The sequence below is a fragment of the Salvia splendens genome, chromosome 1, assembly GCF_004379255.2.
Source record: "Salvia splendens isolate huo1 chromosome 1, SspV2, whole genome shotgun sequence".
Lineage (NCBI taxonomy): Eukaryota > Viridiplantae > Streptophyta > Magnoliopsida > Lamiales > Lamiaceae > Salvia > Salvia splendens.
This window is the reverse complement of record NC_056032.1, coordinates 30,127,915-30,143,551: the sequence shown is the minus strand read 5'-3', so window position 1 is coordinate 30,143,551 and position 15,637 is coordinate 30,127,915. Positions and strand designations below refer to the sequence as shown.

Sequence of the window (15,637 nt, the reverse complement as noted above, 5' to 3'; positions counted from 1 at the left end):
ATGCTAATCATTGCGACAGTGAGACAGATCCAGGCAACCACTACTTCATTTATACCAAATACCAGGCTGTATTCATCCGAATTCCCGTGTGTATCACACACACACACACACACACAGATTGCAAGAATAAGCAAGGGCATTTCATCTGTAATGTATGATCTGTTCTAGTCTTTACAGCTTGAACAAAACTAATGACTCAACCAGTGTTGTTAGGGTCGAGGGTCGCGGGTCGACGAGTCGACTGGGTCGAGAGACCCACTAATCTAGGCTAATTTTTTTGCCTTTTAATATTAAATCAAATAAATATATTACTCTAATGTTTATAATATATCAAATAATATAAATGTAGACGTAATTCATGTGAATAGAGATAAAGTGAAAAATAGAAATTATCAAAATATCAAAACAATTCATAAGTCATAAGTATAACACAAAATAAATAATTGAAACCATTGTCTGAAAATGTCAAAGAAAATATTTATGAAATGTGCGTCATTTTGTATGTAGTATTAACTTATAGTAATAAAATAGGAGTGGAATGTGAAATCTATTTTAAAAATTAGTAAAAAATAAATGAATATGTATTAGTAGACAAACCTATATAAGATTAATAAATAATTTGATTAATACAATAGATTATTATATAAATAAAATAATAAAACTTTAAATAGTACAATTTGAATCTCGAAACGTTTATATAGTAGAAGAACAAATATTAATTTATTCCTAAAATAATATACTCATTTTCCACCATTAAATTATACCCCATGTTTGGATTGACAATATGTAAATATATTGGATTCAATTTAACTAATCAAAAATTTGGTAAAATAATATTTTTATTGCTGCCTAAAAAGTGATAAACTATGTCAATTTTTTATATTTTCCTAATCCCACTAAACAAATGAATAGTGACAAACGATGTCTATTCCCAAGGCTCATAATTATACTCCTCTCTCCTCTCTCCTCTCTCCTCTCTCTTCTCCATCATCTTCCTTCATCACTTCCTTCAATCTCTGTAAAATTTATACGCAAAAACACTGTAGCCGAAACGCTCGACCCACCCGAAACGCTCGACCCACCCGAAACGCTCGACCCCGCCGACCCAACCGACCCAGCGCGACCCATGCATCTCGATCAACCCACCCATGTTGGGGCGGTGATGGTCTCGACCCGGGCGACCCGGGCGACCCGAACGCCAAATTAACAACACTGGACTCAACTACTTTTGCAACCCCTGCATTTCCTCTCCCAAACAAGGCCTCTTCGCTCAACACGAACACGAACACGAACCAACACGATTAACATTGATGTCATTAATAACATAGTACTAATTCACATGGTAAAGTTACCATCTCTACCACCAATCACTATTTCTATTCAATTTTTCCAGTAAACAAACACTTCATTCATTGCTAAACAGATGAAGACAACAATCACTTATTATCTCTTTGCACCATCATTTGACACAAACTTAGCATCAAAATCAGAAAAAATTCAAGCAGAAGATGGCATCAATCAGCAGCAATAGCAAGTTTTGATTCAGGAAGTAATGGAAAATCAATCATGATCATGAGAGAGTTCATTTTCTAAACGTGATGAAAGCTCTAGGATGAAGCAGGTTACTGAAGCTACTATCTGATAATCCCATTGTGCAAAGCAACTGAAGCTTAGAGCTCAAACAAATTCATAATACCAGAAATATTGATATTTTATCTATTGGACTTTTCTTTGAAAGGAGAGTAAGTACATATATGGATGTCAAATGTTACTAAAACTAGAGAAAGAAAAAAGAACCAAATAACGCCAAAGCATCTTCATTCATTTGCAGAAACAGGCATTTTGCAAATGAGAAATGGTACAGTTGGGATATAGATCTATTACCAGTCACCACCATTGATGTACTAGAACTCCACTTTTCCTTAGAGATGTGAACAAATCCAAGCACTGCCCATACGTTTTTTCATACTTCGCAGACCTCTCCCCGGGACAGCATTTCTGCCACCGGTTATAATGGCATTCAAGGAACAGTTCATCAATCAAGCAAATTGCTCCAGTTTCAAACAATCTAGGGATCAATTCAAATTCAGTGCCTTCAACATCCATCTTCATTACCACATAGTCTCTCTCTGTCACACTATGCTTCAACCAATCAGCAAAATCAAAGCCCTGAATCTGATCGACATTGCCAGAGGATGTAGAGCCGCCTGAGGTCTGAACTGGCTGAATCCTGCCCATCCCTCTACCTTTCTCTACCTCTTTGTGGCCCGGGTCCTCATTGATCTCAAAGAACAAGGACTCGTTCCTCACCCACGCTGCATAGGGAAGCAATGTAACCCCTTTCTTAAGCTTGTAATCACCATGGAAAGTCTTGTCTGCCTCAATTGCATATATCTCGAATGTCTTGTTCTGCTTAGGGTATTGCTTCTTGAACCAGCTTACAATGCTCGAACCATAGCTTCGAGCTCCAACATCAACATACACATACCTTGGCTTGAAACTGATATCAACCATAGAGGCTAAATACTTAATCTTCTGAGCATTCCTCTTAAGCGTAATCCAAGGCTTTTTCGGCTCCTCCTCAATCAATGGCTCTGCTTTCTTGATCAAATCCTTCTTATAGCTCGGAACACTGCATTTCTTTGCCGAATCACGAGATTTTTCCTCCACGGACTCTTCTCCACCAAATTTTTGTAGAGCAACTTCTCGAATGAATGGCATTTTGGAATTCAATCCATCAACATCCCTACTCCTTACAAATTTACAAGAATTAAACAAACCAAGTAATGATTCAAAACTGTAAGTATCGTTGGCCCCTGTGTGGACGACCAGAAACCCTTCGGGCTTCATTGTCCGCTGAATCTCCGCCGCAAAATTGCCGAGCTTTGGCGATTTCTCCACCACGCCTCCGCCACAGAACACGAAATCAAAAGTCGAATCGCTGAACGGCTGCTTTAAACCTTGACCTGGAACCACCAGCGGCTTGAACCCTTTCTTCGAAATGCCAATCGAATCCTCCACCCCCAATTCCCTCAACGCGAACACATCGGCTCCGGTCGGCGTGTCGACGCATAAGGTTTTCATATTAGGGCTCAGAAAAGCCTCCGACATCAGATCCTGAAAAATTGAAGAGTAAAACTGCACCGATTTCTGGAAACCGCCCGTCGCCCATAAATCGGGAATCTTCTTCTGCTTAGAAGGCGGGGAGCTCGAAATAACCCCTGATTTCGTCACCTCCCCGACTCCGGAGACGACGTCGATGTTATCCGGCAAGGCGAAGAAGCAGAAATCGCCAACGTCGCAGGATTCACCTCGGATTGTGACCACGTAAGCAAATCGGAGAGCGATCACAAACACGCAGAACAGAAACAGCCGCACCAGAATATTCCTCAGGAAGCTCGGCTTCCCCAAATTCGGCTCCATTAGCAACAAAACCAAAAAAATCACACTAAAAAATTATTAAAAAACAAAAAATATCAATAAATCGAATCTCTATTTTTCCGCAGTATGTGTCACAGAATGAATTTCTCCCCAACTAAATTTAATTTGGAAAAGTCAACGAAAAAAATGTACAACTATCGGCAGCAGAAGCGAGCGGAAGTGTGGTTAGCACCGACGAGGAAGCGGCCGCTAGGGTTAGGAAATGGTAAATTCGAAGGAGGGGCAAAACGGGAAATCATGCTGCGGCGATCCGGCGAGGCGGAGAAACTTAGTTGGACGAAGTGATTGAGCTCGTTGGCATAGTATGATTTTTCTGCGATTGATTGCAGGAATTTTGGAAATTTTTGGGGGTGGAGGAGAATTTTGTGCGTGTGAATATGGAATTTTTAGTGCGTGTTTTTGTGTGAGAGAAGAAAAGGAAGTTCGGAAGATAAGGGTATCCACGACTGAGAGGACCCTTTTTTTTTTCGGACAAGGATCCCCTGCTGTGGCAAATGCAGCAGGGGGTGCTGTGCTCCATCTACACCCTCCATCAATTTTGTACACTTAAATTATTTTCATTTATTTACATTGTGTGTGGTGTAGATGGAGCACAGCACCCCCTGCTGTGCATTTGCCACAGCAGGGGATCCTTGTCCTTTTTTTTCCTCAGCCTCTGCCACTTATGATGTGTCCGCGGCAAAAAAAAAAATTTCATGGCATTTAGGGTGTCCACTGTAAGGTGGACACGCCCAATAGCCCCGCCCCAGTTTTTATCTATAGCCCCAGTTTTATTGTCCATAGCCTCAAAATTCTATTTCCGCCACTATAGTGGACACCTCCAATAGCCCCAAAATTTTATAAATAAAATAATCGCATTATAAATAAATAGAAAACTAGGTAATTATTAGGGCCGAATATTCGTTGTATTTCAAACCGGTAAAATGTTACAACGAATATGTAAAATAAAATACAACTAAAAATTCCGCCACCGCCTACTCGGTGTCGGAGTCGGCTTCCTCGTCGTCGTCTTCTTCTCCTTCTCCTCCTTCTCCTCCTTCTCCTCATTCTCTCTCGCTGCTGCCGGCCGCGGTTTCCCCAGGAGCATTATCAACAGACCCCAGTCGACTCTCAATCCGAGTGATGAGCCGCTTGTAGACGTTCCTGAGGTACGGGTCAGTTTCCCCTGCGTATTTGTTGCATACGTCTTGCAGTTGTTGCATCAACTGCACGTCTATGGTATTGGCCAATACCTCGTGGGGTTGCACCGTGGGCAGTGGGATTGGGGCAGACTGGGGGAAGCGCGATCCGGACGCGGCCGCCGATATGTGGGAGGCACTTCTACCCCCTCTGGCGCTGCGGATAGAGGCTTGTTGTCCCGGGGGCCGTCGTCGCCTTATGTGAGTCGCGGCTGGCTCTTCTACTTGCTCGTCGGACTGCTCGAACTCGTGCGAGCCGCTCCCACTGCTGTATTGCCCGGCAAGGTTGTGCCTTGTGCGCTTCGGGCCAGGAGCTGTGCCCACCTCTTGCGCGACGATCGACCTGAATTTCGGACAATCCCCGAGGACAAGATACTCCTCCCACAAGGTGAACTTCGGCTGGCCCATCTTGCGGTATTGGCCCTCCGACAGGGTCTTCACATCAGCTGCGCTTCGGCCACTCTCGGCGTGGCGAAGGTTGTTCTCGTAGATGGACGCGAACAGCTTGGTAGCCCGCAGAATCCTACCGACCTTTTTTCGGATCTGTTCTGGGTCGCGCTTCTCAGCGCCGTCGGGCTTGAATTCCTCGTATGCCCCACTGACGCGCCTCCAAAAGCTCCCCGAATCCTGATCGGTGCCCACCACGGGGTCCGAAGTGATAGAATCACACGCCTTCGCCACGGCAATGCTCTCGGCTTTGGTGTATGGCTTGCCGCGGCTGGACCCCTCGCCACGGCTAACGCCGGCGTCACTGGCCGAGCTACTCGCAATGCCGGCCCAGCTGCCCGAGCGTCCACGACTGTCGCCGGTGCCACGACTGCCGCCTCCGCCCCTACCGCCACCAGGGCCCCGACTGCCGCTACCTCCTCGGGTCGGAACGGGCGTTTCCACCCGCGCGGCCGGCGTGTCTGGGATGCCGCCAGAACTGAGCAGACCCATCATAGTATCAAATGCGTCTTGATCTGCTTCGGTGATCGGAGATTGGCTGGCTTGGAAAGGGGAACCCGGCCGCGGCTGGTGAAGCGCGTCTAGGTTGGGTCTGTAATCCCCAAATGCGGAACGACTCAGATTCCGCTGTAAAGGAGGCGGCGTTGGAGAAGACCTCCACGGCTGAGATGGAGGAAGGGGTGGACTCGATGCCCACGGTGGGGGAGATTGATTCCAATTCCAATACTGGGACGGAGTCCCGCCATATCCGGCAAAACCCGACGGCTGTGATGGATTGGTGTCATATCCCGATTCCTCAGAGTCGGGTGAGTCGTCGTTTCCTCGATTCATTTTTTTAGAGAGTAGTTGTGTGGATAGTGAGTGGATGGATTTTGTGAAAATGGTGAAAAATAAGTAGAGGGGGTGTGGTATTTATAGAGGGGATGGTGGAAAAACGTCAAATTTCTCGTTGCCGGCGAAATCGCCGCGGCGGTTCAATGCACTATAGCCGCCGCGCATATAGGCGCGGCTATACACCCCTCGGCGCGACATCGCCCCGCACACGGCGATCGCGCGTCCGCCGCGTCTCCCACCCCTTGCCGCGTCCAGCCCCGGCTATCTACCTTCTCCACTATAATCCGCCGCCCCACCGCCGCGCCGCGCCTAACCATAGTGGACGCTCTAATGGACACCTTTTTTTATTTTTACCGCATTTCATATTATTTTATTTTTTATATTTTAATTTAATTATAATTAAAATTATTGGACTATAAATAATTAGAAAATAAGATAATAAAATTAAAAATAAAGTATTGGAACCAAATATTAGTTGTATTATGGATATGGGAAAATTATACAACCAACATTTTTAAAAAAAATAAAAAATAAAGACATCGCCATCGTCTACTCGGTAGCGGAGTCGGAATCCGCCGCCTCTTCTCCACAAAAAAAAATTAACCAGACTCTAATAATTAGAAAAATACATATAATTTAATTTAAAAAAAATTAAAAGACAGAATTTATTCCCACACAATTTTGTGTTTTAAAAAAATTAAACACATAAATTAATACACACACTCTCTCTCCCCACTTCATCTTCCCCAAATTTCCGTCTCTCTCTTCACTTCATCTTCCCCATATTTTGTTTCCATAACCTGCAAAATTAAACTTCCACAAAATTAAACCTCCATAGTTTATAGAATAAATAAATTAAAAAAAACGGCAGACCGCCGCGCCATTCCCCCACCGGCGCGTCCTCGGCGAATACTCGGCGATGGCCCCCCCTTCAACGAATTAGAACCCATTGAGGGGGGCCTCGGCCGGGGAAACTACCACGTTAGGTTTGCCCTTCCACCCCCTCCCAAGCGTCCACGCCATGGCGGACGCTTTTCCCACTATAGGTCGCCACAGCTGCAGCATTTCCGGGGCGGCCGGCGCGCCGCCCCTATTGTGGATGCTCTAAGAAGACGATGGAGGTGGGCGACTGGATGAACCGGTTGACTATAATTATTAAACTAAAATATTATTAGGGTTATGTTTATGTAGTGTGATCACCATTAAACTCAACCACATCAATTTATTTTTAATGCATTGTAAATTTATAATGCCACCCAATCATAATGACTCATATGTACATAATTATTATATGCATAACCTTGATTATTAGATGTCATTGTGTCAATGTATCGTGATATTGTTAATCTGGTGAATACATTCATATCGTTATACTCACTCCGTCCCACTCAAGATGGCCACATTCTAGAGTGATACTAAATTTTAGGAAGTGTTGTTAGGTGAAATAAAGTAGAGAAAAAAAATGTAGTTGAATATTTTAATGTGGAGAGAGGAGGTTATTTCCAAAATTTTAAAGTGGTCATCTTGATTGAGATAAACAAAAAAGGAAATATGGCTATCTTAAAAATATCATGCGTAGTCCCTGGATTAAGGTGTAATTTGTATGAACAGTAGTGAACTAAGCAAATGGTCTCCAAACTATGTGATTAGCATACAAACAGTCCTTGAACTTTAAAAATATCATGCGTAGTCCCTGGATTAAGGTGTAATAATATCCATGGTATTTTTTCACTATTCATCCCAATTTTGCACAAAAAATGCCTCCTAAGGTATGGAGGGCATTTTTGGGCTTTCATATCTAGATACTTGATATGATATTTTTCTCTATCTCTCTCTAGTACTCCCTCCGTTCCATAGTAGTGGAGGCGTCTCTTTTCGGCACGCGATTTAAGAAAAATTATGTTAAGTAAATAAAAAATAAAGTAGGAAATGAAAAAGGTAGAGAGATGAAGAAAGAATAAAGTAAGAGAGAGTAAAGTAAGTTAGAAGAATTGTGTTGACTTTTACTAAAAAAAGAAAATGACTCTACTACTATGGAACGTACCAAAACGACAAAATGACACCACTACTATGGAGCGAATGGAGTATTAGATATACTATTTTCTTATAGTTTGAGTGCTTGAAATGATATTTTTATACTTCACTTTTTCAATCACTTTATGTCAAATTTCTCTTTCTCTTAAATTATTACTATAAAGTAAAAAATTAAAATAAAAAATACTGTGAAATTCTTAAATATATTAATTTGAAATTATAAATTTAATTACTCCATCTGTCCATGAAAAATAGTCTCAGTTTACTATTTTAGGATGTCCACAAAAAATAGTTCCATTTCTAAAAATAGAAAATTTATCTTTCATACTTTACCCACGTTTTCTACTCTCTCTCATAATTTATTTACTTTTTCGTGACAACTCTCTTACTTTACCTACTTTTTTCATTCTCTCTCACTTTACCAATTTCTCATTAAAACTCATCCCGTTCACAAATGAGACTATTTTTTGTGGACGGAGAGAGTATTAAAATAATTTTTAGCTAAATTTAATTTTGATTGTGATTTGATTAACCTTATATTTTTAATACTAAAAATTTAAAAATTTTAATTAACCCTAAATTTTTTATTTTGTAATTAATTCTAAATTTTTTATTTTTTATTTTTAATATTAAAAAATTATTGAATCATCAATATTAAATTTAGCTACAAGATATTTTGATAATTAAATTTATAATTTTAATTTTTATAATTAATATATTTAAAAATTTTAATACGAAGTACTCCCTCCGTCCCAAGGAAGATGACCCATTCTTGGGACGGCACATGATTTTATGCATGCTAATATTAAAGTGTTTAAAAAGAGAGAGAAAGTTGTTGGGTTTTTAAAAGTAGGAGAAATGAATAAAGTAAGATAAAGATAAAAGGCTGTTGATATTTAAAAGTAAGAGAGAGAAAAGATTGTTGGGTGTTTAAAAGTTTGAGAGATGAATAAAGTAAGAAAGGAAAAGATAATTGAGTATTTTAAATATTTTCTAAATAAGAAAGGGGTCATCTTGGTTGGGACGGATGAAAAAAGGAAAGTAGGTCATCTTCGGTGGGACGGAGGGAGTATTATTTTTTATTTTAATTTTTTACTTTCTAAAAGCTTTTGAGAAAGAGTGAGGAAGATGATCTGCCATAAATAATTGAAAGAGTGAAGTAAAAAATATCATTTTAGGCATTCAATCTACAAAAAATATCATTTTCAATTCTAGAGAAAAATGAAGAAAATATCATATCCAATACCTAGATATGAAAGTCCAAAAATACCCTCGATGTCTTGAGGGATATTTTTGGTGTAAAATTATGATAAATAGTGAAAAGTATGATGAAAATTATTAGTACACCTTATTACGGGGATTGTCAATAATATTTTTAAAATTCAGGGACCATTTGTGTGCGAACACATAGTTCAATGATCATTTTCCGTAATTCACTCTAAAACAAATTTCCCGATCTTATCTCTTCCCAATTATTTTCATTTAGTCAAACATATCCTAAAGAAGTTTTGCAGTTTGTGTGTGCAATAATACCAAACTAAAAACAATATGATAATTTTTCCGGTCGAATCTAAGGATAATTTTCCCAATTGTTCCCGTCGTCCGCCATTAGGAGTCCTATTTCTTGACGGCACGGGTTTTAAAAATGTTAAGAAATATGGGTGAAAAAAATTATCGAAATAAGGATCTCATTTGTATATATTGATTTTAAATGAAATATAAGTGGAATAAGTTAGTGGATGTGAGATCCTTTTAACATTTATAGTAAAAATGAATCGTGACTCCCACTGGCGGACCCAAGTTTATTGAGGGAGGAGCTTAAGCCCTCAATGATTTTTTTTTTTTACTTTTTTTCTATTAATTGTTTTTAAAATTTATTCAAATTTAGTGTAAATTATAGTGTAAAAGTCCTTACAAACTATCTAAATTACTCAAATATATATTTTAAATTAAAATTTAGAAATAACCCTATTGATAAATATTTCTTCGTCCGCTATGAGTGACTCTTATTTGTGGATGGACTAAAATAGAAAAACAAGACTCATATTCACGGATGGAGAAAATATTTTCATTCCTAAAAAAATATTAGGTGTGCAATACTCAATCCATCTAACGCGGATAGATAAGCTGGAAGGAGCCATAGTCGAAAGTGACACCTGATCATTGAAATTAGTATTGTGCCCTCCCATAGCTGGAATTTCGAGATTTTATATCCGTTTCTTCTCAAACTTCCCAATTAAGGGAAACTGCTTTTACCGTTAATTTCGGTTGCTTTCTCACAATTCAATTCTGACAGAGCTGTTTAGACGGCTTTTGAGAGGGCAAAACCGACATTACGGGAGAGCGTAATGAAGAGTAATTATGTAAGCATGGTGCAACATTTAAATTAGTTAATTAAATACAGTAATTATTTCAAATTCGTCTTCAAATTTAAAAAATGTAATGCGCCTCCCTTTTGTTTCGGATAATTTCCTTTCAAAAATTCAGCCTTTTTTCTATATTTGGATTACACTATGTACTGGAAGCTAATTTATATGAGAAATGATTTTTTGATCTAATTTCCTTAGATCATAATATGTGGATTTTTCATAAAATAGTTTTTCTATGTTCCTTGATTTTTTATAATTATATTTTATGTCTTTTTTATAATTATAGTTGATGTCTTGACTAATGTAATCTTAAAATATCTCTATAGACTCTTAAATTTGTCAAAAAAAATTCTTTTGTAGTATTGTCCCAATGTGTTTGTTAGACGTTCAATAGACAAAATTGTAAATGACACAGGTTTTAATGTGTAATTGGTAATGTAAGAGAGAAAGAGAAGAAGGTGGTGGAAGAAGTGTCAGTGGAATTGTGGGATCCACATTTAGAATGATGTGTATGGTTAGTATTTGTTTAAAAAAGTTTTCATATTTAGAATTGGTCTAATTTTGATGAACGATTCAAAATGGTAAAATTAATTTATTTTTTGGGTACGGAAATAGTGGTAGAAATAAAATTTCTGATTTGTAAACCAAATGGATGTTGAATATCTCTTGTTTAAGGAGAAAAATAAATTATGTGCGTATACTAAACAAAAAAAATGTAGAATAAACAAGGCTGGATCAATTTTATTATTGACCTAAAATTACAACAACAATTTATGTTAGTATGATAATTGATAAGGCTTATTCATAGTCATAGAAGAAGTATCACAAAACAACAAGATTTCATGGTGGATTATCGAGTAAGATAGAGTCGTATACGGCAAGTAATTAGTTGTTCAATTTGTTATTCAATTTTTGGAAGTTCAATTCGTTTTCCTATGGGCCATAATTAGTTAGGTCTACAAGTATTCTTATCTCGATTTCAACTAATATCTTGACTTCATGTATTTACTTCTGCCTCTTAATTGTAATTAATACTGTACAAAGTTTTCCGTGCTTAATAAATGTCGCCTTCGTATTCTTTAATTATTATACTAAATATTAAGAATAAAGTTAAATTAATACTCCCCGTTCCACTTTAGGAGTCTCGATTTACCATTTTTGGGTGTTCAACTTTAGGAGTCTCGGTTAAATTATTCCATAAATGGTATTAAGCCCCACATTCTACTAACATTTTTTCACTCACATTTTATTATAAAACTAATATATAAAAGTTGACTCACATTCCACTATCTTTTTTCACCAACTTTACTTTACATTTATAAAACCCGTGCTGAACTCAACCGGGACTCCTAAAGTGGGATGGAGGGAGTAATGTTAACATGTACTCCCTTTATTTCTTGTTAATAGAGATATTTCTTTTTAGCATGGAGTTTGGAAATAGTGTATTAAATGGATGGTGAAAAAAATAAAAGAAAAAATTATTTTTTTGTCAAAAATAGAAATGACTTCCTAAATAGAAAAATGACTTATGGACAACTGAGGGAGGACGACCTTAAATAAAACATGTCACATGTCGAAAAGAAAAGATCGATAGGGACATCATACTATTATCTTGAAACCACTTAAATATTCAAATGCATAATGAACCAACTAAATAATTAAGCCTAATTTATTAATTAGGAGGGGAAATAATCAATAATAATTGATGGCTAATATTTCGACAGCTACACGCATCATCTATCAATTAATTTATTGATTGATCATGCATGTTAATTTATTGACCACACATTTTCAATTAGTTGATACATTGAATGATAATATGACGCATGAGAGAATTGATTTGCTGAGCGCTTAAATTGAGCGAGTGGGTTTCGGGTTTTACTCGTATCTATATTTTGTCTCCTGATTTCTATATGTTTGGGTGTTACTTTCTCAGCCAATTTTAGATTTTTTTAACTGATTTCTATATCAACTTTTATACAAAATTCTGAAATTTTATTAGCATGAACTGATTTCTCCGTGTGGGTTTTCATCTCTGTACAAATTTCTGAAAATTTAGGAGAGTGAATCTCAATTTGGAGGTTTTATATCTCACCTCTATGCGTTGCATCCTAATTTGTTTGTGGGTTTATGCGAATTTGAGATTTTTGCAAAACAGAGATTTTAGAAGTACTCTCAATTTGAAGCTAAAAAACGATGGAGATGAGAAAAAAAATAATGTAGAGGGAATTGAGCAAAATGGTATTGCTGTGCCAATGAGGTTTTCAGATAAATTGAACAGAGAAAGAGGCGCTCGCTCACGAACGCTCAGCAGATCAATTCTCTTGTGTGAGAGCATTCGCAATATAGGCGAGCGCACCGGCTCGCCGATTTTTGGCACTCGCCGGTCCGCTCACCGAACTATTGCAGCCGGTTAGCGCCAAATCGGCGAGAGTTTCGGCGAGCGCACGCCGAGCCCTGGGCGCTCGCCGATCGGCTCACCCCTATTGCAGCCTCCCGATCGGCGAGCGACCGATGAGCGCAATTTTGTTTTTATTTTTTTATTATTATTGAATTTTGTTATTAAAATTTTAATATTATTGTTGAATTTTTCCGTGTCGTAAATTTAATTCCGTATTTTGTGTGATTGTTTAATTATTTGTTTTTAGTGCTGATGATGTGGCTGAGCTATTGCTTGTCCAGTTGCTTGTCCTGCTGATGTGGCAAGAGGAATTTAGTGCTGCTGATATGGCAGGAGGAATTTAGTAGCTGGGCTATGATTGGGCTATTGCTTGTCCATATTGAGGATGCTGTGAAAGTATGTAAAGAATGAATATGTAGATACATATGGAAATGGATGTGCTAAGATAAATAACGAAATTTACATTGGTTGCAAAATCTTTTCAAGTTGCAGTTCAAAACATCAAAATTTTCAAAAGTTATAAAAACAGGCCATGTGTGAATTTTACAATTTCCACGTGGGATCTCAGAATTCATTTTTAAGTTTTTAACTCTATGCGATTAATTTTTGGATTGCTTACTGATTGCTCATGTTGTTTAGATATTCCTATTGATGTGACAAGACTATTTGTTTTATTTTAGAACACAGTATAAATTTTGTCCACATGAAAAAAATACTTGTAAAAAAGTGATTGTAAATATAGTGTCTAAGAGCACCCGCAACGCGTGCCGCCGGCGTTCCGCGTGCCGTTCCGCCGGAACGGTTTCGCCGCGGAACGCGTTGCGGCGCTGCATTCCGCTCCCGTCCCGTTCCCATTCCGTGCCGGGTGCCGACGGCACGTAACGCGGCACGGAACAAGCCGCCACGCGCCTGGGCGACGTGGCCGATCCCCGTGCGTGCGTGCTTCCCACTCGCCGGCCCGCGAGTGGGACACGTCAGCAATGACGCAATAATTATTTTTTTTTATAAACATCGAATTTTTTAAAATTTTTTTTTTAAACGGTAACATTACCGTTTTTTTTAACTTTTTCTTAATTTATTTAATTTTTATTTTTATTTTCTTATTCTATAAATACACCTAATTCATTCATTTTATACACAACTACACATCTATTCTTCCTACATCAACATCAATTTCTCTCTAATTTTCATATTCTATCTCTTCAAAAAATGTCCGGCGACGGCAATTACGGTGGTGGCGGCGCCGGAGGGTGGGATCTCAACGCGTTCGGCGATTGGGAGACCATGTACAACACACTTGGTGGTTCTGGGTCATCGACGCCGGGCACGCAGGGGTCGGCGACGCCGGGTGGGTACCAACCACCCACTTTCGATGTGGATGCCTACGCTCGAGGCTCCGGCTCGCAACTTTCCCAGGGTTTGTCCCAGATTCGGGAGGATATCCCCGTTGAACCCACTCAGGGAGGAGGCCGAGGCGGTGGAAGCTACAGGGCTGCGTCTGAGGCACCCGAGGAGGATGAGGAGGAGGAGCCGGAGGATCTGGGCCGGCATCCCTACACCAACGAAGAAACAAAGGCGGTGTACACCGCCTGGCTCACCGTCTCATATGATCCCATCGTCGGCAACCAACAAGCCGCCAAGTGCTTCTGGGAAAAGGTCCGTGATGTCTACCACGAGACTAAGCCGAAAGGGGCCCGGAAGCGCAAATATACAATGCTTCGTGCTCACTTTGGCCGAGTCGATTTACAGGTCAAAAAATTCTGCGGGATCTACTCCACCGAAGCGGCGCACTACCAAAGCGGAGCTTCGGGCGCCGACATACTGAGGGCGGCTTTGCGCGCCTTCCACCAGGACACCGGTGTACAGTTCAAATATGTTGATATTTGGCAGCTCGTCAAGGACGAGGAAAGGTGGGCCGGTGGTGTCCGCTCCAGCTCGGGATCAACCTCAAAGCGGACGAAGCACACGACGAGCGGCCAGTACTCGTCTGGTGACACCGATGCGCCCAGTGATCGTGACCCGCAGGAGGTTGGGGTTACGGCAGCCGAGTACGAGGGATCTAGCCGTGGGCGCCGTCGTCCGCAAGGGACGAAGGCGGCGAAAGCGGCTAGAGCGAGGAAGGGCCGAGGAGAATCAAGCCAGTCGGCCTCGGGATCGGGCTCACAAGGAGGCTCGAACACACTTATGGTGGCGTACATAACCGCCACAATGGCGGACACTTCCCGCTTCTCGTACGCCCAATACACGGCCTGGTGGAACGGAATTGTGCATATGGCAGGACTACTTGGTCTTCCCCCTCCCCCTAAACCTCGACCGCCTCCGGAGGATGATTCGCCGGCGGAGTAGTTTTTTTATTTTCCCACGTTTAATTGTGTGTTTTTTATTGTGTGTTTTTTATTTTTTTAGGATTTGAATTGTGTGTTTTTTTTAATTTTTTTAAGTTTAAGTTGTAATTTTTTTTAATATTGTGTGTTTTTTAATAAAGTATGTTTGTTTTTTAATAAAGTATGTTTGTTTTTTAATAAAGTGTGTTTATTTAATTTAATTTAGTTGGAAATAAAAATAAAAATTGAAATAGAATGAATAGTAATTTAAGGAACGGTTAAGGAACGGTTAAGGAACGGAGGGTTGCAGGTTCCGTTCCTTAGTTAAGGAATGGAGTAAAAAAGTACAGTGGGGCCCTCAAATAGTGGTTTAAGGAACGGTATAGGAACGGTATAAGAACAGCGTTGTGGATGGCCTAAATCATAAATGGCTAACAGTCCAAAATATAACCATTCCGTTGGCATCATCATTCAACGGTAAATTTCTTCAATTCAACCACAAAACAAAATAGAAATCCAACATTAACCTTTTCAGTTTTCACCACGCAATAAAATACAGATCATTCTTTACATAGCAGACCATTACCAGCTGTTTTCGTTGGCGCTGTG

At 39.7% G+C, this 15,637-nt stretch overlaps 1 protein-coding gene across 1 annotated transcript; it reads right to left on the bottom strand.

Moving 5' to 3' along the window:
• Positions 1-1,693: 1,693 nt before the first annotated feature.
• Positions 1,694-3,938, bottom strand: LOC121797957. The gene has a single exon (XM_042196748.1). The coding sequence runs from the start codon at positions 3,421-3,423 to the stop codon at positions 1,888-1,890; it is 1,536 nt and encodes a 511-aa protein (XP_042052682.1). The 5' UTR covers positions 3,424-3,938; the 3' UTR covers positions 1,694-1,887.
• Between the last annotated feature and the right edge of the window lie 11,699 nt (positions 3,939-15,637).

Excerpts from the sequence above, each read along its gene's own strand:
- LOC121797957 (XM_042196748.1), bottom strand. The coding sequence starts at position 3,423 with ATGGAGCCGAATTTGGGGAAGCCGAGCTTCCTGAGGAATATTCTGGTG.